Source organism: Dama dama, chromosome 23, assembly GCF_033118175.1.
Source record: "Dama dama isolate Ldn47 chromosome 23, ASM3311817v1, whole genome shotgun sequence".
NCBI classification, from domain to species: Eukaryota; Metazoa; Chordata; class Mammalia; order Artiodactyla; family Cervidae; genus Dama; species Dama dama.
The window spans coordinates 12476083-12502126 of NC_083703.1; the positions used below are offsets into that span (position 1 = coordinate 12476083).

Consider the following 26044-nt stretch of genomic DNA (forward strand, 5'->3'; position numbering starts at 1 on the left):
AAGAAATTTAAGAAATTAATAAGTATCTTAAAAATAGAAATCTAGGACAAAAGAAACATAAAATTTTTGTCTCCTTGTTAGCACAGTTAATTATGGCTTTTACTTAGTGCACATAAGTCAAATAAAAGCTCAGAAGTTGAAAATAAGAATCATTCATATTGGAAATGCTAAACCCAAGGAAAAAAAGATAGTAGAACTAAACTTGATCAAGTCAGTCGCCATGCTGTTATTTGAAGGGCATGGAATTGAGGTAGAAAATCCTATGTTTGTTTTTGGAGAAAGATTCATATTGAAGTATTATGGAAATTTCTACTGCAAGGGCGGCTCCAGGACTGGCCTCGTGGTGAGAGTGCTCAGTAAAGGTCTGTTCCGCTGTTTCTCCACCTCAAGTTCGGTGCTCATCTCTGCCAGCCTCCAATTAGTCCTGGGGAAGATGGAAAACACCAGTTTTGTTCACGATTCCCTAAAGGATTTGCATTTTCTAAGCTGCCGCACAGTAAATGGAATTCCCATCACACCGTGTGAGCACTGGAAGCAGAGAGCAGACCTGCTGTAAACAGTGACAGCTCTGACCTTGTTCTAAAGAAGCTCACGTGTGTCTGGGCTCCTCAGGTAACAAGTCACAGCTGGGGGAGGAGAGAACGGGCGTCAGAGAGAAAGGGAGGTGGGTCACAGTGACACCTGCCGCCTCTGGGACACGCCTGCCCCCAGGAAACAGTTCAGGGATGAAGAAACACACCTCCCACAAAGCCACTTTCAAGCATTTGCTTTCGCCACCCTTGTATAAATGTTTCACTCATGACCTCGGAAAGATTAAGCACTTGGCTCTGAGGAATCACCTAGAGCCACAATCTCGAGGGAGGATGAGAAAGTCAGTGGGTGAGACTGAAAAGGGCTAAAACAGCCCCAGGAACAATGACAAGCATCCTCTGCTTTTCCAAAGTTCATTTTATGTTACTTCACTTCTACGAGGGCCCGACATAGGCACCTGTTTTTCATTAAAAAAAAAAAAGAAAAAAGAAAAAAAAAGTCTGAAGAGGATTTTTGGTTTCATTTAAAAAGGCAAAAAGCTGAAATGGTGTTCAGTGCATGTTTTTACAGAGAGAGGCATCGCGCTCCACAAACAGGGAGAGCGGCCCCACCGAGCTCCTTCCCCGGAAGCCACACCCCACATCCCAGCATCACGTCCCACAGCCCTTAACCCTCTCTGGGAGCACCCGTGCTTCCCTTGTGTGTGCTTATTTTAGGCATCGACTAGCAGAACGTGCCCTGGGTCCCTGCTCCTTTGCTGTATGCTCTCTGGGCTTATGAAAGGCGTCCTAGGAGTGCTCTGCTTTCAGAGGGCAGTGCAGGTGGGATCTGCCCCTTCCAGCCTCCACACCCTCCCTCAGTCAGGCCACCATGCCAGCGTCAGCCCCTCTGTGAACTACCCCGCCTTTCACCCCTGTGTGAACGTGGCCCGACTTCACAAGCATGCTTTTACACAGTGTAGGAAAACGCACCAGGACGTGGTGTCACCCATCTGTCTTAGGGCGCCCCCTTAGCAGGGACTGTCTAGTTAGCTTTCACTGCCTACGAATCTCAAGAACCTGGCTCTATAAAAACTAGGCTTCAGAGACAAATTAATGGACTACATTTATTTTGTGATTCTGTGTTTTGACTTACTTGTCTAGCTTCTTTTCCAATGACTTTATAACTTTTAGTCCTTCGAGGTAGAGTTTCTTATATTTTTCCAAATCTGCTTGAGAAGTTTCCATCTTGAAGAGTTCAGATTCCAACTCTTTAATTCTGAGTTCCATCTGACTTCTTAAGGAAGCAATATGCTCCTCTTGTGCCTGCTCTAAGTTTTCTTGAGATGCTGCTTGTATCTAAGTCAAATTTTAAAAGATATATTCCTTTTGTTAATGATTATAACCTGAATAATTATATTTGTTCCCTTTAGTTTTGAGTCAGTAATTCAGAGAGCGATTTTAAATGTGAGAAAAAGAAAAGTGAAACTTTAAAATAATCATGGTCAATGTGAAATGAATTAAATCTGAATTATAAAATTAAAGTGGAATCAATGTTATAGTAGTATTTATGTAACCTGACAATTCAAATAATAAGAGGATCAACTTAAAATTTTAAAAACTGAACAAGACAACTTGAGAATAATTCAAGAAGATGGTACCCATTCTAAACCATAGTACTTTGTTTCCTTCTCATGGTCTTGTTTTATACCAACTGGTCTTATAAGTAAAAGGATCCTCTAGTCAGAATCATTCTGAAAGATCAATTGAGTGATAACTGTGATGGAAATTGAAATATTTCTCTCTTCAGAGACAGACAAGTGCCCCCTTCCTTCCAGAAATCTACCAAACAAACTGCTCTAAGGGAAGGAGAGGAAACACATAAGCTGTACACATCCAATGTAATTTACAATGAGGTGAATTCAAGGATATGACAGATCAACAAATTAACCTGTAAAACCGTGTTGACTTCTTTTAATTTCTCTACTAGCTCCTGTCTCGCTCTTTCTTCAATCTCCTGCTTATACTGCTCTACTTGACTGTGCTCTGTCATATTCATTTCTATATGACTTTTGAGGTTCACTATTTCTTGCTCCAGCTTCTTGTTATTCTTCTCTAGTTTTTCACATTTCTTTTGCATTCCTGTCATGAATAATAACACCTCTCGAAGAACCTGAATATTTTCATTCATGTGCAGACATTGTGAACATACAGTTTCCAGCTCTGCTAGAAGATCATCAAACTGCAAGAATAAAACAAATGACATTTGGTAATGAGGGAAGTGGACTGAACACAGCCTAACACAAACCAAGGATCAAATAAATATGATGGTATCTGTATTGATGAATGTAGGACCAGGAATTACTCAGAGAATCAAGAAAGAAGGTCAAACCACCAAGAATCACAAAATATATTCTTCACTGTCATCATCTTTGTCACACAACATTTGCACTTGATTTTACACTCTTTGATTGTTCTATAATAGTACTTTGCTATCATTCCTCCATGGAATGACTGCAAGTCACCCCTTAGTAGAACGTCTCTTACTCCTTCCCCCCCAACATGTCCCATGGTTTTTAAAGAAGTTTGAGGTATACTGTATTGAGTTATCTGAGGCTGAGTTAATAAATGCCTCCCAAAAGAAGATTGTGAAAATAAGGCTCTAATTAATAAATCTTCTAAGTATGGATTTTAATCCAATAAGCCTTTTTCTGAACTAGAAATAGTTTTTGCTAATTTGAATTGCATTCCAAAGAGAAATGATTTGCAAGGCTAAAGATATCCCGTCTCCTAAGAGTTTAGTGAGATGATCCATACATTTTTCTGAACAAGAGAAAAATGCCTCTTTCTTGTAATCCTTTGTTACTTTCCACAGAATAAGAGAATATACCAAAGAAAACACACAAAAAATATTTGCTGGAATTTCAGTGACACAGAGTTGGAAAGAACTTTCATTTAGACAGAATGATTACTTGTGTGGTGTAAGTCGAGGTGAGTGGAGCCGGTCGTATTCAAACATGTCTACAAATTCTTTGACAAGTTTCTTGTGAAATTCCCTCTCCTTAAATATGTGCTGGCCTCAGTAACTGATTCTAGTGGACAGAGTCTAGGGGAACTGCTATGTGATTTTTCAAGCTAAATAGCTTCTGACTGGCTCCGTGGGGAAGCCCACTCTTAGCATCAGTCACCACGCTTTGAAGAAGCCCAGGCTACATACTGAGCACATGTCAGTGTCCCCACTGACCGCCCCCACCTAATGACCCATCCAAAAGCCAGCTCCAACTGCTGGACGTGTGCATGAACAGGTCTTCAGATGACTCTGGTTCCCACCTTCACGACATCCCAGCTGATGACGACTGGAGAAGAAATGAGCTGGGCTCACTCACTGAGCCTTGCCCTAACACAGACTTGTGAACAAAGGAAATGCTGTTTTGAGCCACTAGGCTTTGGGTGATCTCTAATACAATTTGTTAGCAATAAATAACTGGCACAGATACGGATATTAAAAATGGGGTTCAGTGCAGTTCACTCAGTCACGCCTGACTCTTTGTGACCCCATGGACTGCATCACACCAGGATTCCCTGTCCATCACCAACTCCTGGAGCTTGCTCAAACTCATGTCCATTGAGTCACTGACATCCAAAAATGAGGTATTGCCATTAAAAAAGAACTAAAACATGTGAGAATGCTTTTGAACCTGGATGTAGGTGGGACCCGAATGGATACAGAGAAAGAAATGGAAACACAAAGGTCTTCATGAGTTTGTAAACAGAAGCCTGATGGCCCTTGAAGAGGCTGCCAGTGACAGCTTCTAGGCAAGAGAAGAAAATGACACTGAAACATGGGGGAACGGAGACTATTGCTATGAACCAGCTGAAAGTAAAATCAATGAGAAGGATAAGCTATGAGACAAAAAAAAAGCACTATTAAATATAAAGGAACCAGGACTCACTGGTTTCAATATCTGTATCCCCTTTACAGCATCTGCACCTGTCCAATTGTCACATGACGCAAAAAGACAGAAATGGCTTCTTGGCTAAGGTCAAATCTAGGGTGCTATCAAGGAAAACATGGTCTAAACGTAAAACCTGTAGACTGTAAAACCCTACATTCAGTTCAGTTCAGTTCAGATGCTCAGTCGTGTCCAACTCTTTGAGACCCCATGAACCGTAGTATGCCAGGCCTCCCTGTCCATCACCAACTCCCGGAGTCCACCCAAACCCATGTCCATCGAGTCTGTGATGCCATCTAACCATTTCATCCTCTGTCGTCCCCTTCGCCTCCTGCCCCCAATCCCTCCCAGCATCAGGGTCTTTTCAAATGAGTCAACTCTTCACATGAGGTGGCCAAAGTATTGGAGTTTCAGCTTCAGCATCAGTCCTTCCAATGAACACCCAGGACTGATCTCCTTTAAGATGGACTGGTTGGATCTCCTTGCAGTCCAAGGGACTCGCAAGAGTCTTCTCCAACACCACGGTTCAAAATCATCAATTCTTCAGTGCTCAGCTTTCTTTATAGTCCAGCTCTCACATCGATACAAGACCACTGGAAAAACCATAGCCTTGACTAGACGGACCTTTGTTGGCAAAGTAATGTCTCTGCTTTGTAATATGCTATCTAGGTTGGTCGTACTTTCCTTCCAAGGAGTAAGCATCTTTTAATTTCATTGGTGCAGTCACTATCTACAGTGATTTTGGAGCCCAGAAAAATAAAGTCAACCACAGTTTCCACAGTTTCCCCATCCATTTTCCACGAAGTGATGAGACCAGATGCCATGATCTCAATATTCTGAATGTTGACCCTGGAAAGACTTACGGTGGTGCCTCAGATTCCTTTAAGGATCTTAAGAGCCTAAGAATTTTAAAGGCATCATCCTGCAAAGCTTCATAGGAAGCCCAAGGTATGATGCTTCCCTCAAAAAAGATTTTTGAGGGTAGCTTTTCCAATGGCATGAACCCCAATCAAATTCACAGGACACCGAAAGCTTTAGAGAACCTTGGCAGCAAAAACACCACTTGCTTGCTTGCTTGACCTAACAGAGACCAAGTGTTAGTCGCCCAGTCATGTCTGACACTTTGTGACCCTGTGGACTATGGGAGAAGGGATAGGCTACCCACTCCAGTATTCTTGGGCTTCCCTTGTGGCTCAGCTGGTAAAGAATCCGCCTGCAATGCGGGAGACCTGGATTCAATCCCTGCGCTGGGAAGATCCCCTGGAGAAGGGAAAGGCTATCCACTCCAGTATTCTGGCCTAGAGAATTCCAACGACTGTATAGTCCATGGGGTCTCAAAGAGTCAGACACAACTGAGCACTTTTACTCTCACTTTCTTCAGGGGATCTTCCCAACCCAGGGATCGAACCTAGGTCTCCTGCATTTCAGGCAGATTCTTTATTGTCTGAGACATCTGGGAAGTCCAACCGAGACCAAGACATACAAAATGAGAAAAGGACTTGGGATTTTCTCAGAAGTTTGATAAAGAGGAACCTGGCTTAGGAAACATGACTCAGCTACAGACAGAGCTAATTTCCTTTGAAAAGGACAGCACAGAGCTCAGTGTGTGAGCACAGAAATTTAAAAAAAAGTATTATTTCCCGTGGGTTCATGAGTGATATGCATTTATAGCCAACACAGTTTATAAAGCTGATGCCAGTCAGGACAGACTTCAAAATGAATGACTTTCCTTCAAACAGCTTAAAATAATTGTTCATCATTTTGTCATCTTTCTGGAATTTAAGGGGTTATTGCCAATATTTATTTGTTAAAAATAGGGTATTTTACACATAAAATCAACCATCTGCTGATGTCCATGTGCAGAGTCATCTCTTGTGTTGTTGGAAGAGGGTGTTTGCTATGACCAGTGCATTCTCTTGGCAAAACTCTTGCTCTGCTTCATCTTGTACTCCAAGGCCAAACTTGCCTGTCACTCCAGGTATCTCTTGACTTCCGACTTTTGCATTCCAGTCCCCTATGATGAAAAGGATATCTTTTTTTGGTGTTAATTTTAGGAGGTCTTGTAGGTCATCATAGAGCCACTCAACTTCAGCTTCTTCAGCATTAGTGGCTGGGGCATTGACTTGGATTACCGTGATGGTGAATGGTTTGCCTTGGAAACAGAGATCATTTTGTCATTTTTGAGACTGCACCTTAGTACTGCATGTCAGACTCTTTTGTTGACTATGATGGCTACTCCCTTTCTTCTAAGGGATTCTTGCCCACAGTAGTAGATATAATGGTCATCTGAGTTAAATTCACCCATTCCAGTCCATTTTGGTTCACTGATTCCTGAAATGTCAATGTTCACTCTTGCCATTTCCTGTTTGACCACTTCCAATTTGCCCTGATTCATAGATGTAACATTCCAGGTTCCTATGCAGTCTTGTTCTTTACAGCTTCAGACTGTACTTCCATCACCAGTCATATCCACAACTCGGTGTTCTTTTCGTTTTGGCTCCATCTCTTCATTCTTTCTGGAGTTATTTCTCCACTGATCTCCAGTAGCATATTGGGCACCTATCAACCCAGGGAGTTCATCTTTCAGAGTCCTATCTTTTTGCCTTTTCATAGTGTTCATGGGGTTCTCAAGGCAAGAATACTCAACTGGTTTGCCATCCCCTTCTCCAGCGGACCACGTTGTGTCAGAACGCTCCAGCATGACCCTTCCATCTTGGGTGGCCCGACATGGCATGGCTTGGAGTTTCATTGAGTTGGACAAGGTTGTGATCCATGTGATCAGTTTGCTTAGTTTTCTGTGATTGTGGTTTTCATTCTGTCTGCCCTCTGAGGGATAAGGATAGAGGCTTATGGAAGCTTCCTGATGGGAGAGACTGACTGTGGGGTCTTCTTCTGATGGGCAGGGCCATACTCAGTAAATCTTTCACCCAAGTTTTTGTTGATGAGTGGGCCTGTGTTCTCTCCCTGTTGTTTGGCCTGAGGTCAAACTATGGTAGGGGTAATGGCGATAATGGCCACCTCTTTCCAAAGGACTTGTTCACGCACTGCTGTATTCAGTGCCCCTGACCCCCAGCAGGCCACTGTCGACCCACCCCTCCGCAGGAGACACCTGGGCACCCACAGGCAAGTCTGGCTCAGTCTCTTGTGGGGACACTGCTCCTTTCTCCTGGCTCCCAGTGCACACAAGGTTTTGTCTGTGCCCTCCAAGAGTCTGCACTGGTCATAGCAAAACATCTTCTTCCAACAACACAAGAGATGACTACACATGGACATCACTAAGTGGGCAATACCAAAGTCTGACTGATTATATTCTTTGCAGCCCAAGATGTACAAGCTGTATACAATCAGCAAAACAAAACAAAAAAAAGACTGAGAGCTAACTGTGGCTCAGATCATGAACCCCTTATTGCCAAACTCAGACTTAAATTGAACAAAGTACAGAAAATCACTAGACCATTCAGGTATGACCTAAATCAAATTCCTTATGATTATATAGTGGGAGTGACAAACAGATTCAAGGGATTAGATCTGATAGACAGTGCCTGAAGAACTGTGGACGGAGGTTGGTGACACTGTACAGGAGCCAGTGATCAAGACCATACCCAAGAAAAAGAAATGCAACAAAGCAAAATGGTTGTGTGAGGAGGCCTTACAAATAGCTGAGAAAAAAAGAGAAGCTAAAGGCAGAGGAGAAAAGAAAAGATACAATCACCTGAATGCAGAGTTCCAAAGAATAGCAAGGAGAGATAAGAAAGCCTTCCTCAGCGATCAATGCAAAGAAATAGAGAGAAACAATAGAATGGGAAAGACTAGAGATCTATTCAAGAAAATTAGAGATACCAAGGGAACATTTCATGCAAAGATGGGCACATAAAGGACAGAAATGGTATGGACCTAACGGAAGCAGAAGATATTAAGAAGAGGTGGCAAGAATACACAGAAGAACTAAACAAAAACGATCTTCATGACTCAGATAACCAGTATGGTGTGATCACTCACCTAGAGCCAGACATCCTGGATTGCAAAGTCAAGTGAGCCTTAGGAAGCGTCACTACAATTAAAGCTAGTGGAGGTGATGGAATTCCAGTTGGGTTATTTCAAATCCTAAAAGATGATGTTTTGAAAGTGGTTCACTCAATATGCCAGCAAATGTGGAAAATTCAGCCATGGCCACAGGACTGGAAAAGGTCAGTTTTCATTCCAATCCCAAAGAAAGGCAATGCCAAAGAATGGTCAAACAATTGCACAACTGCACTCATCTCACATGCTAGCAAAGTAATGCTCAAAATTCTCCCAGTGAGGCTTCAACAGTACGTTAAATGAGAACATCAAGATGTACAAGTTGGATTTAGAAAAGGCAGAGGAAGTGGAGGTCAAATTGCCAACATCCATCTGTTGGATCATAGAAAAAGCAAGAGAATTACAGAAAAACATCTACTTCTGATTTACTGACTACGCCAAAGCCTTTGACTGTGTGGATCATAACAAACTGTGGAAAATTCTTCAAGAGATGGGAATGCCAGACCACCTTACCTGCTTCCTCAGAAACCTGTCTGTAGCTCAAGAAGCAACAGTTAGAATCGAACATGGAACAATGAACTGGTTCCAAATTGGGAAAAGAGCACATGAAGGCTGTATACTGTCACCTGCTTATATGACCTCTATGCAGAGTACATCATGCAAAATGCCAGGCTGGAGGAAGTAAAAGCTGGAATCAAGACATCTGGAAGTAATATAAATAACCTCAGATATGCAGATGACACCACCCTTCTGGCAGAAAGTGAAGAGGTACTGAAGAGCTTCTTGATGAAAGGCAAAGAGGAAAGCGAAAAATCTGGTTTAAAACTCAGCATTCAAGAAACAAAGATCAAGGCATCCAGTCCCACAGCTTCATGGCATATAGATGGGGAAATAATGGATACAATGACAGATTTTATTTTCTTGGGCTCCAAAATCACTGCAGATGGTGACTGCAGTCATGAAATTAAAAGACCCTCACTCCTTGGAAGAAAAGCTATGATCAACCTAGACAGCATATTAAAAAGCAGAGACATTACTTTGCCGACAAAGGTCTATCTAGTCAAAGCTATGGTTTTTCCAGTAGTCATGGATGCATGTGAAAGTTGGACCATCAAGATAGCTGAGCACCGAAGAATTCATTCTTTTGAACTGTGGTGTTGGAGAAGACTCTTGAGAGGTCCTTGGACTGCAAGGAGATCAAACCAGTCAATCATAAAGGAAATCAGTTCTGAATATTCATTGGAAGGACTGATGCTGAAGCTGTAGCTCCAATGCGAAGAACTGACTCATTGGGAAAGACCCTGACGCTGAGAGTGATTGAAGGCAGGTGGAGAAGGGGACGGCAGAGGATGAGATGGTTGGATGGCATCACCAACTTGATGTACATGGGTTTGAGCAAGCTCTGGGAGTTGGTGATGGACAGGGTAGCCTGGTGTGCTGCAGTCCATGGGGTCGCAGAGTCGGACACAACTGAGCGACTGAACTGAAACATCAAATACTAAATGCTGATCAAATTTTTTTTAAGTGTGGCTATTACATTTTACTTTCTAAAGATGCTCTAAAATAATTTTCATCAGTGGTTCAAGATATTCCAGGATAAATATCATCTTACTAAAGTAATCTCTGAAAAATTCCCATGCACATCCCAGCTCTTTTTCTAAAAAAAAAAAAAAATCCAAAAAAGGAAAAATACATTCTTTCAGAAACACTGTTCTATACAGATGTAGTACTCACCTGGTCAAGAGAATAAACTACAATGTTAAAAATGATTCATTGTCAAAAATCTCACAGAAGGGTTAGGATTACAAAAGAAACACAGAATTCTCAATCAAATCATTACTCAAATTTCTAGACTCGAACAGATGTTTGTGTACCAATGTTCAAGGCAGCATTATTAACAATAGCCGGAAAGTGGAAAAACCCCGATTTCATTGACAGGGGAATGAACAAACAAAATATTTTCTATATAAAATATTGCCTTTGGACTGGACTGTCACACACTTTTAAATTAAAATCTTACTACAAAAATCATTAGTTTTATGAATTCAGTCCATTTCTTCTATAAAGAGGAATTACACTCATCTCACACGCCAGTAAAGTAATGCTCAAAATTCTCCAAGCCAGGCTTCAGCAATACGTAAACCATGAACTTCCACATTTTCAAGCTGGTTTTAGAAAAGGCAGAGGAACCAGAGATCAAATTGCCAACATCCGCTGGATCATCGAAAAAGCAAGAGAGTTCCAGAAAAACATCTATTTCTGCCTTATTGACAATGTCAAAGCCTTTGATTGTGTGGATCACAATAAACTGGAAAATTCTGAAAGAGATGGAAATACCAGACCACCTGACCTGCCTCTTGAGAAACCTATATGCAGGTCAGGAAGCAACAGTTAGAACTGGACATGGAACAGCAGACTGGTTCCAAATAGGAAAATGAGTACATCAAGGCTGTATATTGTCACCCTGCTTGTTTAACTTATATGCAGAGTATATCATGAGAAACGCTAGGCTGGAAGAAGCACAAGCTGGAATCAAGATTGCCAGGAGAAATATCAATAACCTCAGATATGCAGATGACACCACCCTTATGACAGAAAGTGAAGAGGAACTAAAAAGCCTCTTGATGAAAGTCAAAGAGGAGAGTGCAAAAGTTGGCTTAAAGCTCAACATTCAGAAAACTAAGATCGTGGCATCTGGTCCCATCACCTCATGGGAAATAGATGGGGAGACAGTGGAAACAGTGTCAGACTTTATTTTTTTGGGTTTCAAAATCACTGCAGATGCTGATTGCAGCCATGACATTAAAAGACACTTACTCCTTGGAAGGAAAGTTATGACCAATCTAGATAGCATATTAAAAAGCAGAGACATTACATTGCCAACAAGGGTCCGTCTAGTCAAGGCTATGGCTTTTCCAGTGGTCATGTATGGATGTGAGAGTTGGACTGTGAAGAAAGCTGAGCACCGAAAAATTGATGCTTTCGAACGGTGGTGTTGGAGAAGACTCTTAAGAGTCCCTTGGACAGCAAGGAGATCCGACCAGTCCATCGTAAAGGGGATCAGTCCTGGGTCTTCACTGAAAGGACTGATGCTGAAGCTGAAACTCCAATACTTTGGCCACCTCATGTGAAGTGTTGACTCACTGGAAAAGACCCTGATGCTGGGAGGGATTGCGGGCAGGAGAAGGGGACGACAGAAGATAAGATGGCTGGATGGCATCAGCGACTCGATGGGCATGAGTTTAAGTAAACTCCGGGAGTCAGTGATGGACAGGGAGGCCTGGCGTGCTGCAGTTCATGGGGTCGCAAAGAGTCGGACACAACTGAGCGACTGAACTGATGCTATTAGTAGCAAGCAGTAACAGTAAAATACCATAAACTTTTTAATTGATGAGACTTTTCACATTGTCCAAAATATTCTTATATATTACTATTAAAAAATTAAATTCTTCCTCAGTATGACAGAAATTAAGAGGTTGACTTACCAATCTTATACTTAAAAGGTTTCTCTGAAGCTGTTCAATTTCGCCGGCTTGCTTTTTGACTGTAGTTTGTAACTCGGCATTTTCAATTTCAAGCCTAAAATGCAGATTTTAAAACAATGATTCTCACACATAGCGTTTCTTGTTTAAAGATTTTTTTGAATGTGGACCGTTTTTAAGGTCTTCATTGATTTACTGCAATATTGCTTCTCTTTTATGTTTTGGTTTTTTGGCTGTGAGGCACGTGGGATCTTACTTCCCCAACCAGGGATCAAACCCACACCCTCTGCCTTGGAAGGCATAGTTTTAACCACTGGACTGTCACGGCAGTCCTTCACACACAGATTTTTAAAATACCACACTGTTTCTGAACAAACATCTGCAGGTTCAATTATGTAGGCTTTTAGAATTTTGAAAAGTAAATGATTTGGCAACTGTACTGTTTTTCTAGTTGTGTTTTGTGGATAATTGGCTTCCTTGGTGGCTCAGACGGTAAAGAATCTGCCAACAATGCGGGAGACCCAGGTTCGATGCCCAAGTCAGGAAGATCCCCTGGACAAGGAAACGGCAACCCACTCTAGGATTCTTGCCTGGAGAATTCCATGGACAGAAGAGCCTGGTGGGCTATGGTCCATGGAGTCATCAAGAGTTGGACATGACTCAGTGACTAACACTTTCACTTTTCACTTGTGGATAATGTGCAAAATATGGGAATAATGGGGGAAAATATGCATCTCAAAACAGCTCAAAGCTGAAATGTTACTCAGCTTCACAACGACGTTTTTATTATCATTACTGATCTAATTCTCATATTATACTGTTTATCTGCTTTATACTTAAGTTGTTTTCTGTGCTGCTTTAAATCATACTTTTGGATGTGATCCTGTGTTTTTTCAGCACATCTCACAGCCTCTCTATGTTGATCTTGTGTTTCTTGAGACTAAAAAGAGAAAAAGGAAAAAAACAACTGTTTAATTACTAATAACCTAGCGAATCTGCCAATGTCAGTTTCTGTCTCTTCCATCTGCATATTGCTTATGGCTGCTTTCCTGTCATACAGCAGAGTTGAGTTGTTACAATAAACCCCTTACAGCCCAAAAAGTGAAAATATTTACTGTCTGCCCTTTGTTCGTTACTGACCTCTCCTTTCGGACTCAAACACAAAATCATTCATGCTCTAAATCAGATTTTCTCAAATACACAAATTTATAAACTGGCCAGATGGGGAAAGACAGAAAATTACCTGACGATGAACATATATACATATATGTTTATCCCAAGCTCCACATCAGCCATCACTTTAAGTACCCACATAGGTGAATGACCACGGCTCTTTCAGTGATTATAAAAGCTAGCAGCTCTTGCAGCTCAATTCCAAAAAAATAAACGACCCAATCAGAAAATGGGCCAAAGAAATAAACAGACATTTCTCCAAAGAAGACATACAGATGGCTAACAAACACGTGGAAAGATGCTCAACGTCACTCATTATCAGAGAAACACAAATCAAAACCACAATGAGGTACCATCTTACTCCAGTCAGAATGGCTACAAACAGTAAATGCTGGAGAGAGTGTGGAGAAAAGGGAACTTTCTCACACTGTTGGTGGGAATGCAAACTAGTACGGCCACTATGGAGAACAGTGTGGAGATTCCTTAAAAATATGGAAATAGAACTGCCATATGACCCAGCAATCCCACTCCTGGGCATACACACTGAGGAAACCAGAAGTGAAAGAGACACGTGTACCCCAGTGTTCATCGCAGCATTGTTTACAACAGCCAGGATGTGGAAGCAACCTAGATGTCTATCAGCAGACGAATGGATAAGAAAGCTGTGGTATATATACACAATGGAATATTACACAGCCATTAAAAAGAATGCATTTGAATCAGTTCTAATGTGGTGGATGAAACTGGAGCCTGTTATACAGAGTGAAGTAAGTCAGAAAGAAAAAAACACCAACTCAGTATATTAACACTTATATAGGGAATTTAGAAAGATGGTAATGATGACCCTATATGTGAGACAGAAAAAGAGACACAGATGTATAGAACAGTCTTTTGGACTCTATGGGAGAAGGCGAGGGTGGGACGATTTGAGAGAACAGCATTGAAACATATATATTATCATATGCGAAACAGACTGCCCGTCCAGGTTTGATGCATGAGACAGGGTGCTCAGGGCTGGTGCACTGGGATGACCCTGAGGGATGGGATGGGGAGGGAGGTGGGAGGGGGGATCAGGATGGGGAACGCACTGTACATCCACGGCTGATTCATGTCAACGTATGGCAAAACCACTACAATATTATAAAGTAATTAGCCTCCAATTAAAATAAAAGATAAATAAATAAAAACAGCAAGGAATGTACATGTTGCTAGAGATATTTTTAAAACAAAAAATATCTTCCATAGATAATTTTATAAACTCTGGTGGTATTTTTTTCTTTCCTTATGATTTTATAATAACAAGCAGTCTATACAAGAAAAAAGCATACGTCGTGATTTCATTCACTTAATGTATGTAATTATTTGCTGACATTCAGAAAAAAGAAATCAGAATTTCTCCAGAGGAAAAAATATAGTTAGTTCTCCAGTTTTTCTTTCAGATTGTTGCAGCTGAAAATGTTCTCATTTAATGAAAAGAGATTAAGAATCTCATTTATAAAATTATAAATTATAATCTTAGTAAAAAGGATAGATAGAATGCTTATTTATTGCGTCTTTATTTTCAGAAAGATCTAAAACACCCACCAAGGTTATAGCAAACACTTTAAGATAAATTAGGTGAGTACATTTAAGTATTTAGTGTCAGACACGAATGAGCGACTGAACTGAACTGAAGTTAGAAACCACAAGCAACAGAAGGGCGAAAAAGTCTTAATTCATAATACATCTCCCAAGGCCTAAAACAGGGCTCATCCTGAATTGCCACTAAACGAAAGTTTTGCTAGGTTAAATAGAAGACATTGCTTCATTAATTTCAAAGTGAAATTTTTTTTTTTAAAAGAGAAATCACTTCAAATTTAAATGGACTTCCAGAGGGAACTATATTCAAAAAACATATGTACATAAACAAGTATAAACAAACCACGTTACTATACACCTGAAACTTACACGGCATTTTAAACTGACTACACTTCAATTGAAGGAAAAAGCAAGAACCATCACCACCGTCGAAAACAACCACCAAAAACAATAAGGAACACATTTTCTTTCAGTTCTTCATAAAAATCAGCTATATGCCATTCAAAAGAGTATGAGCATTGTTTTTTCATGACCTCACTTTCTCTTAAGTTGAATTTGAAATAATGTCTCGCAGAATTATAACATAGAGTTCCTGGTCTGACTTACCCCCACTATTTCTGTCGTGTGTGTAAAGTAATCTGTCTCATCTTCACCCTCATTCCATCTTATATTCATCTTGTCCTTCGTAAAGGAATTCTTCCCCTTCATCCTCCTCCCCATCTTCAATATTCATCTAGTTGTTTTTCCTAAGTGCTTTGTAATTTAGTACTTTCATAATGGTATACTTAGTATGCCAATATTTATAAATCTGAATCATGCACATGTATGGCTCTTATTATCACACCATTTCGTACCGTGACTTTGAGGGCTTCTATTTCTGTGGTGGGATCCTTTTTGTCTTCATAAGGATCAGGGGAATGGTATGTGAACAAGTACAGGGAAAGAAGAGTTACAAACAGAACCACTTACCTTTGTAGGACCAAGGCCTGCTACAGACTTGAGAAGTTTGGGAACAGGCTCAGGTGATGGGAAGGCAGGCTGACAGATGCCCTCAAACCAGGGTGATGGTTTGGGAAATGTTTCAACCACATCTTCAATGTTACTATCAGAATTACTGTCCTCAGAGAAAGTGGTACTCTCTGGTCTCAAAATGCCACACTTTGCTTCTACTACAGTGAAAACAGGAGAGAGGACATGAGAACATGTGTCATTTCAAATCAGGCAATAACACCAGAAGGACAGTCTTCGAATAACTTACTGTTTCTGTTGGATTGCTGAGAAGGCTTCATGAGCTTTGTCAACTTTGGTTTCACGACATGCTGGAGAAGAAAATAAGAGCTTGAAGACTATAACAAGTATCAACCTGAATAAATTTATAACATCCTCCATTCCTCTATGATCTAACACAAAGAGCACAGGCTCTGGAGTCATTCAGATGTGGATTCAAATCCCAGTTCTGCCACTGTCTGACCTGCTCATGGGGAAAGGATTATGACAGATGACATCAGAAGCCCCGGATATTCCTCTCCTCACCCCTGATTGACAGCTATACAAATACGATGACACCCACTAGATCACTTTCTCGACCAAAATGTTCGAGAGTAATAATTTATCCCCAGGAGTTCAGAGCACTATTGAAAAACTAAGACATTTAAATTAATTGCTATATTTTGAAATCTGCTTCCATGATTAATATATACATGAATTATCACTTGGGAAGGGAAATATGAAAGTTTAGGTTTTAGCAGAACCTTATTTAGATGCGCTAGAACTGCAAACAGGATAAGCTACTTCTATTCTGTTTGTCAAACAGCTAGAGATATAAAACAGGGGGGAAAAATCAGCTGCTTCTGTGAAACAGGGAAAAAGCAAGGTTAAACCCGTAGGGCAATGATCATGAATGAAAGCCACAAATACTCTAAATAGACAGCCATAAGCAAACACGCGCACAATAGGGGAAGAGAGAGATGGACTGAAGGAACAGACACTGAAGAAATTTGCTCTGTGAGGAAAAATTAACTTAATAGTAAATATTTAAAAAAAGAAATTAAAAAGGTAGAGGAGAAAGAAGAAAGGAAAAGGTGAGACATTCTTAGTCAAGAACAAACTTCATGGGGGAAAAAAATAAGTATAAGAAGGTATGTGGAGAAACACATATATTTAGAATTTATATACAATAGATCAGTAATGTATCAGTATTCTTAAGGATATACTATGAGCAAAGCCTCTTTTTCATATGGTTTTATTAATCTAATTATATGCATCTACACTGTTCTTCAAATTTTATGAAAATATCAACATCAGTTCAGGTCAGTTGCTCAGCTGTGTGCGACTCTTTGCGATCCCATGGACAGCAGCACACCAGGCTTCCCTGTCCTTCACCAATTCCCAGAGGTTTGACAAACTCCTGTCCATTGAGTCGGTGCTGCCATCCAACCATCTCATCCTCTGCCGTCCCCTTCTCCTCCCGCCTTCAAACTTTCCCAGAATTGGTATTTTCCAAAGAGTCGGTTCTTCACATTGGATGGCCAAAGTATTGGAGTTTCAGCTTTCTGAATGTTGAGCTGTAAGTCAACTTTTTCACTCTCCTCTTTCACTTTCATCAAGAGGCTCTTTAGGTCTTTAATATCTGCCATCATGGTGCTGTCATCTGCGTATCTGAGGTTATTGATATTTCTTTTGGCTATCTTCATTCCAGCTTGTGCTTCATCCAGCCCAGCATTTCGTATGATGTACTCTGCATGTAAGTTAAATAAGCAGGGTGGCAATTTACATCCTTGATGTACTCCTTTCCCGATCTGGAACCAGTCTATAGTTCCATATCCAGTTCTAACTGTTGCTTCTTGTCCTGTATAAAGATTTCTGAGGAGGCAGGTCAGGTGGTCTGGTATTCCCATCACTTGAAGAATTTTCTACACTTTGTTGTGATGCACAGAGTCAAATGGTTTGGCACACTCAATAAAGGATAAGTAGATGCATTTCTGGAACTCACTTGCTTTTTCTATGATCCAGAGGATGTTGACAATTTGATCTCTGGTTCCTCTGCCTTTTCTAAATCCAGCTTGAAGATATGAAGTTCATGGTTCATGTCATCTTGAAGCCTGGCTTGGAGAATTTTGAGCATTACTTTCCTAGTGTGTGAGATGAGTGCAATTATGTGGTAGTTTGAACATTCTTTGGCATTGCCTTCCTTTGGGATTGGAAGAAAACTGAACTTTTCCAGTCCCGTGGCCACTGCTGAATTTTCAGATTTCCTGGCATATTGAGTACAGCACTTTCAGAGCATCATCTTTTAGGATTTCAAATAGCTCAACTGCAATTCCATCACCTCTACTAGCTTTGTTCGTAGTGATGCTTCGTAAGGCCCACTTGACTTTGCATTCCAGAATGTTTGGCTCTAGGTGAGTGATCACACCATCCTGGTTATCTGGGTCATGAAGATCTGTTTTGTAGAGTTCATCTTAATGTATTCCGCTTCTGTTAGGTCCATACCATTTCGTCCTTTATGGTGCCCACCTTTGCATGATACATTCCCATGGTATCTCTAATTTTCTTGAAGAGATCTCTAGTCATTCCCATTCCATTGTTTCCTCTATTTCTTTGCATTTATCCCTGAGAAAGGCTTTCTTATCTCTCCTTGCTATTCTTGGGAACTCTGCATTCAAATGGGTGTATCTTTCCTTTTCTCCTTTGCCTTTTGCTTCTCTTCTTTTCTCAGTTATTTGGAAGGCCTCCTCAGACAACCATTTTGCCATTTTACATTTCTTTCCCTCCAGGATGGTCTTGATCACTGCTTCCTGCACAATGTCATGAATCTCCATCCATAGTTCTTCAGGAACTCTGTTTATCAGATCTGATCTCTTGAATCTATTTGCCACTTGCAGTGTCTAATCATAAGAGTAAATACTACATGAAACTAAATTCAGAGCATGAAAACAAATTTCACAACAGAACACTTTACCTTGGTTTTAAAATCTAAGACTTCATTGTTTGATGGAGGCCCTAAATCAACGCCAGGTTCGCTGGGAAACCTTTAAAGCAGAAACATACAATAAAAATGAGTGAGCTCATTTCCTTGAACAAAAGAAAAAAAAAAAAAAGTGAAAGTCTCTCTATATAGTAAATAAACTTTCTTGACATGAATAAAATTTGGCCTGTTTTAAAACAGCCTTTTTAAAAAAATTTTTTAAAGATTTTTTGATGTGGACCACTTTTAAAGTCTTTATTGAATTAGTGCCAATGGTGCTTCTATTATATGTTTTGGCTGTCTGACCCTGAGGCATGTGAGATCTTAGCTTCCCTGACTGAGTATTGAACCCACACTGCCTACACTGGAAGATGTCTTAGTAACCATCTTAACCACTGCACCCCCAGGGAAGTCTCCAAAAAAGTTTTTCATTACCTATTGCTGCTTCCTTGTCCCCCAATCTATGAAATATCTAGTTAACACTCATTCTTAGTTTCCATAGCAGAGAGTGACATCCAATATATCGGCAGAGCCTAAAAATATTTGTTTTCACCAAAAGTTCTAACAGCTGAACTGAAAATCCAATTGTTGGACTGAAATAATTCTTGCTTGCCCAAACTGGAATAAACCTGATGACTTAAAACAAAGCGGAAGAATAGGCTTTGCCTTCTCCATTGTCTGTTCAAGGCTCAGCGACGAATCTGAGTTGGTCCAAAAGGGGAGCCTTGGTCCATCAGCAGGGATACTACTTATTGAGATGGCACCACTTCTCTCCTTTACTGGAAGAGGGAGTACGGGGAGTTTCCCCACAATGTCGAAACTTAAAATGTACACAAGTCAAAGGACTAATTTATATCTTTAACTTGTATGCTACACGGGTACTTCTCAGTCTCTGCTGAGGGCCATGGGAGTGGACATGGGAGCCAGGAAGGCCAGCTGTCAAATCACAGGTCAACTCATTTGAACCAGGGTCAATTCATTAACCTCCTGAAACCACAGTTGCCTAATTAAGTAAAACTAGGACACGGCTACTTTACAAAGCTGCTGTGGTGACTCTATGAGGTCACAAATGTTAAGCACGTAATGCAGTGTCTAACCCAGAGTAGAACACTCAGCAAACATTAGTTTCTCTTATTCCACGTTCCCTTAGTTAAACATATAATTTAAAACATCCATAAAATCCTACCTCCTAGAAGAGTCCTCTTCAGAACTCTCATCCGCTATTAAAGAAAAATCAAGACACATTTTAAATCAACAGAAGAACAATACAGAATATTAAAACCTCAAGACTGATGCTTTGTCTAAAAGTGTTCCTTTCAAACCACACCCGGAGGCCACACTAGAGGAAGGGAACAGTGGTTGTACTATTCTCATAGGCTCACCTAAGAATGCCTAAGAACCACTTCTCCCCTTTATAGTCATCAAATGCAAAACAAAAAAACAAAGAAAGAACTGCTGTTTACAATGACCATAATCCTAACCAAACTCCAGGAGACTGACAGACAATGATACTATACCATTGATAGAATCAGTACTATAAGCTGACAATAGCACACTTAAATAGCACAGTATTTCTGGACTTCCATTGCCTGGAGCACTGAACAGAGACTATAGGTGTCTTGCTGGGACAGGACAACTCCTCTGGCTCTTCAGTTCAGACTGAAAACACCCTATCACAGGGAAGCTTGGTCCACAGGCACTGAACTTCAGAGTGTGGTAAAGCACAGGAAACAAAGTCTTCTCTTCCTGGCCCTCTTTCCAAAGGCAAGAGAAGTATGACAGAAGTAGTCATTCCAGGCTTAGAAAGGATAATCTCTTGAAAGGGAGGTGGGGGAGGGCAAACGGGTAAAGGGGATCAACTCGGTGCTGAGAGTGGGGACTATTCTTGTAGACTTGTAGTGGTGAGATTGCAGTAGGTTACACAGAAGCTGAACATTTTAAAAAAGTTCCATATACATACACACACACACATACACAGACACTAATATGTCTAAAAAGAATCTCTTGAGACTGTCTCCTTCCATTGCTCAAGAGTATCTGGACCACATAGAGCAGGATGGTCCAAAGAGTGCTGGGTACTAGTGAGGGCTATCATTATATCAATCCTTCCCATTATATGGCAAATGTTTATAGAAATCATGCTTTTTCAGCTTGGAAGGCATACGTCATCACATCCTAAGCTGATGAACCAGGGGAAGGCGGGAAGGATGGAGGGAGACACGGACTCTGCCTTCTGCTAAACAACATTTCCCAGGGGTCGTCATGATCTGATGCTGGAGGGATGACTCACATGCAGTGACTCCACGGGGAGAGGAGCACTGCAAGCTTCAGCCTGGAGAGCAGGGGCAGTGAATTTTAACTGTTTTCACTCTGTGACATCAGAACAATGCTTAGGACACAAAAGACACCTGAAAGTTATCTGTTCAGTGAACAAACGAGCAAATAAATAAGCATGTTTTCTTTGAAATTTTTGTTTAGAAAAATACAGAAATTAAAAAAAAAAAAAAGAAAAATACAGAAATTAACCAGAGAAAACACTATGCTATTCTGAGCGTACTGAAGACCAAGACACTCTCATCTCTGTATCTCCTCTGACTAATGTATTAAACCAACCTACAGTTCTTTGATAGGTGTTTTTGTTGTTCAGTCACCAAGTCGTGTCTGACTCTTGTGACCCCATGGACTACAGCTCACCAGGCCCTTCTGTCCATGGAATTTCCCAGGCAAGCGTACTGGAGTGTGTTGCCATTTCCTTCTCCAGGGGATCTTCCCGACACAGGGATCAAACCATATCTCCTGCATTGGCAGGTGGATTCTTTACTACTGAGCCACCTGGGAAGCCCCATTTGATTAGATAGAGGTCTACTCAGTCAAAGGTATCCTCGGATACCCTGTACAATGTGCTAGATGCCACATCCAGTGGACCTAATGCTGTTTTTTGTTAATGCAAAGTATTTCTGTGCTTTTTATTAGAACCTGCAGAGTCCCAAGTCCATCTATTTGGAGATCTATTATGATAATTTTTTAACTGATGGCAAGAAAGCATCTTGTTCTTACAAAACTATACTGTCATGACAATTGGCCAACACACAAAAGAAAACATCTGGTCCTAACGAAGTCAATCTATCTCACTCTCTTTGGATCTGTAAGGAATGAAGTTGGTAAGCTATACCGGCTTGGTACAAAAATAGGCAAAATAACTGGTTCTCAACCAGGCATTGCTTTTCTGCCTTCGGTACTATTGGTGAGTATCTTTCAGAAATAATCTCTCACTACTATGCTGCACATTGGCTCAGCTTTGCAGTTCTTATTGTTTATCATTTCTTATCCTACCAGGAAGGGATTATTCAGGTTCCCAGTTTTAGTGATGGTAACTATTTTAGTGAGACTAATCACTACACAGTAACTACTAACTATTCATTCACTAAATGCAAACCATTTCTATAAATGAAAGTTCACTTTCATAAGAAGTCCAATCTGCTATAATATGACTATAGATGAAATATACATCATACTCACTTAATTTTTTTTTTTTTCTGATTTACACAAAGATCTAATATAGGACTTTAGGGGCCATATTAAATAGATGGATTTCTTTTCAAAAATACTGTCTTTGATGTTAAATCACCTACAATTAACTTCTTAATCACTTCTGAATACTAGAGTATTAAGAAATTAATTTAAAAAATAAAATACACATGCAATTTATGCTAATTTTTCACAGTTCTCTCATTATTGAAACTTCTTCACTCCTACTTTTTCTATGGTAGAATCACCAAAAGTAATTCGGTATCAGATGACGTACCTGGGTTGCTCTTTTCAGGAGAAGTTTCAGGTCTCTTTTCTTTATATTCAGAAATCAGTTGGCGAAAGCTATGTATTAAAAAATGTGATAAGTAATATTTTAACACTGATATGAAAAAGAACTACCAAATTCTTGGATCATTTCAGACAATGTCAGAGATAATATCAAAACTTCAATTCTCCCATACATTTCAAGTTTCTAAGTTCCATACACTTTTATTTAGCATGTAGTAAAGGAGAAAGTAAAGGTATCTTGTCACCCTGCTTATTTAACCTCTATGCAGAGTACATCATGAGAAACGCTGGGCTGGATGAAGCACAAGCTGGAATCAAGATTGCCGGGAGAAATATCAATAACCTCAGATATGCAGATGACACCACCCTTATGGCAGAAAGTGAAGAAGTACTAAAGAGCCTCTTGAGGAAAGTGAAAGAGGAGAGTGAAAAAGTTGGCTTAAAACTCAACATTCAGAAAACTAAGATCATGGCATCCGGTCACATGACTTCATGGCAAATAGATGGGAAAACAGTGGAAAGAGTGGCTGACTTTGTTTTCTTGGGGGCTCCAAAATCACTGCAGATGGTGATTGCAGCCATGAAATTAAAAGATGCTTACTCCTTGGAAGGAAAGTTATGACCAACATAGACAGTATATTAAAAAGCAGAGACATTACTTTGCCAACAAAGGTCCGTCTAGTCAAGGCTATGGATTTTCCAGTGGTCATGTATGGATGTGAGAGTTCGACTGTAAAGAACAGCATCGAAACATGTATATTATCAAGTGTGAAACAGATCACCAGTCTAGGTTGGATGCATGAGACAAGTGCTCGGGGCTGGTGCACTGGGATGACCCAGAGGGATGGGATGGGGAGGGAGGTGGGAGAGGGGTTCAGGATGGGGAACACATGTAAATCCATGGCTGATTCATGTCAATGTATGGCAGAAACCACTACAATATTTTAAAGTACTTAGCCTCCAACGAATAAAAATAAATGAAAAAAGAAAGAAAGAAAGCTGAGCACCGAAGAACTGATGCTTTTGAACCATGGTGTTGGAGAAGACTCTTGAGAGTCCCTTGGACTGCAAGGAGATCCAACCAGTGCATCCTAGAGGAAATCAGTCCTGGGTGTTCATTGGAAGGACTGATGTTGAAGCTGAAACCCCAATATTTTGGCCACCTGGTGCGAAGAGCTGACTCATTTGATAAGACCCTGATGTTGGGAAAGATTGAAGGCAGGAGGAGAAGGGGATGGCAGAGGATGAGATGGCTGGATGGCATACCAACTCAATGGACATGAGTTTGGGTAAACTCTGGGAGTTGATGATGGACAGGGAGGCCTGGTGTGCTGTGGTTCATGGGGTCCCAAACAGTCACACACAACTGAGTGACTGAACTGAACTGAAAGGAGAAAGAAAAGGAAGATGAAGTAGTCATGAACTCGGGGTGTGTACAGCTCCAATAATTAACTAGATTTAGCCTGGCATACAGAAAATCTCTCGAGCTTGCAAATCCTAGCTCTATAACCAACTGCTCTTTGTTCCTGGAGGAGTTGCTTCTCTTCAGTTCAAAGTCTTCCTCTACACAACTTGGATCTTACTGCCTGATTTCACAAGAGGACCGAGAGGATTTAATGAGAAAATAGACCCCAAAATGCGTGTAGAAACAGTCAAAGAATGGAATAATTTGTGCTTGAACTACTTTGGAATTCCAAGTAAAACCCAATGTGTGTTTTTTCATACATTTAACATTCAAGTGCTGCATGAAGCTGTTATGAATTATGGTGATTAGCTGTTCTTTGTGATCTATAATTTAGGGAATCTCAGCTCTTATATAATGTGTACCTAAATTTATTTATAACATATGAACTCACTACATGAGAGAACATAATGATCCCCCATTATTACTGCAACTAATTACACCAAGAACAGAAAACTAATCACAATCAAGACCTGGCCTGGACCACTACTCTTCCTCCTCTACCTACTCAAACTCTGAGCCAGCAGATCTTTCTGACAATGATGTTTAATCTCCATGTTCCTCTCCAATTCACTTGGAAGACATATCCCTACTCTTACAGTGGATACTGCCAAGTTCTAGACAGGGCTTACCTCTCTGAATTCTTACTTGAGATTTCTTACTTGAGATTCTTACTTAATTGAACTATCTTACTTGAGATTTAGGGATTTCTGCTGAATGAGTTCCTTATGGGGCAGATTCTGAAAACTTTTAAGGTGGAGGCGGATAGGAATCCACTGGAAGATGTTCTTTATTACAGGAAACAGATCCCATAAGGGGCCAAGCATCATTAGGGAATCTCAGGCAAGCTGGCACCCACTACTCTGGGAAGGATGACAGGGAACCTGTGACCTGAGAAAAGGTGCCCCCACAGGACAGAAAGCTGCCTTGAGATACAAGTCTAGATACAAAGGAAAAAGGGAAGTCTGCTCAATCCCTGCAGGAGCACTTGACCCTCGCTGACAGCCTAAAATGGTCCCCACTGACATCTGCTAGCAGAAAAGATAAATAAGAGCCTCAACAGCACCTCATCATGAAGATCTAGGCTTACATGTGGGCTCCACATGCGTGAGGGGGGAGGCTAGGAGGCCCAGCTGCCCGAATCGAGTGCTGGTGCTTTGTTTGCAACTGTGACTGAGTGACAAGCTTACGTATGAGAACAAAGGCGCTCTCACTCTGAAGTCCACGAGTGCGTCACCTCAGAGGCTGGGGACCTGGACCCACGGCGGCGGCCTGGGAGCAAAGGTCAATCGTGAGCCCACTGCACGATGAGTTTCTTTGTTTTTCCTTTTAAAATGTTTTATTATAGGTCTTTATAGAGCCACATCCAGACTCCAGAGCCAGCTGCCAAGCAGACCCCGTCAAGACCAGCTGGGGCAGCAGTGCTGCAGCAGCAGAATCAAGGCAAGCAACAGGGTGATGGGAAAGCACTATTTCCTCCCCTCCAAGTGACTTGTGAAAGAGGACTCTCTCGTTCATCTTAGGGAATCCTCCGGGTTCTTGGAAAATTCAAGCGGAAGTGTATAGAGAGGCAAGTCCTCAAGGGAAAACACAGGATTTGCCGCTGAACTAAATATATCAAGATCCAAAGAACTAGTTAGAAATATCACAACTGTGACACTGTTCATACCCCATATCGAGAGGTCACACTTGGAATTAAATGGCTAATGTCAAGCTTTCTAAGGATCAAGGTCTACCTGTCCTGAGATGAAGCACCCCAAACCCACAGCCAAGAGAAACTCACTGGCCTTTGCTTGGCTTTCAGCTCTTGAGGGGGAACATTTCACCACCATTCTCCAAACTGCCTACACCAAACTGGAACTCTCACTGGTCATGTAACAAGTAACAGTTAAAATGATATTTGGCTGTAAGTTTAGTGAGAACTGGCATTTTAATGTGAACACTTACATATTAAAACTACTATCAGCAGCATATTCTTCTGCGGTCCATCCAAAAACATCTTGAGAAAAGATGTCAACACCTTGCTGAAGAAGAAGTCTGACTATTTCTGGTGATTCATGCTTGATAGCAAGCATGAGGGC

The 26044-nt window shown here is 40.9% G+C and overlaps 1 protein-coding gene and 1 long non-coding RNA gene across 2 annotated transcripts; both read right to left on the minus strand.

The window, feature by feature from the left end:
- Positions 1 to 309: 309 nt before the first annotated feature.
- On the minus strand, positions 310 to 16030 carry LOC133045272 (ankyrin repeat domain-containing protein 26-like). The gene is made up of 7 exons (XM_061127559.1): positions 15974 to 16030; positions 15685 to 15884; positions 12834 to 12904; positions 11968 to 12061; positions 2461 to 2751; positions 1666 to 1868; positions 310 to 424 (listed from the first exon to the last, which is right to left on the minus strand). The coding sequence occupies exons 1-7, from the start codon at positions 16002 to 16004 to the stop codon at positions 310 to 312; spliced, it is 1005 nt and encodes a 334-aa protein (XP_060983542.1). The 5' UTR covers positions 16005 to 16030.
- Positions 16031 to 18683: 2653 nt separating this feature from the next.
- LOC133044215 (uncharacterized) lies at positions 18684 to 26044 on the minus strand. Its single transcript, XR_009689899.1, has 4 exons — positions 25911 to 26044; positions 22488 to 22555; positions 19869 to 19902; positions 18684 to 18746 (listed from the first exon to the last, which is right to left on the minus strand). It is a non-coding gene; the product is annotated as an uncharacterized LOC133044215 (long non-coding RNA).

Excerpts from the sequence above, each read along its gene's own strand:
- LOC133045272 (XM_061127559.1), bottom strand. The coding sequence starts at position 16,004 with ATGAAGCCTTCTCAGCAATCCAACAGAAACA. Across the intron at positions 12,905-15,684 it reads CAGGCCTTGGTCCTACAAAG|TCTCAAGAAACACAAGATCA; the intron begins GTAAGTGGTTCT and ends TTCTCTTTTTAG. Across the intron at positions 425-1,665 it reads TTGGAAAAGAAGCTAGACAA|GACTAATTGGAGGCTGGCAG; the intron begins GTAAGTCAAAAC and ends CATCTTCCCCAG.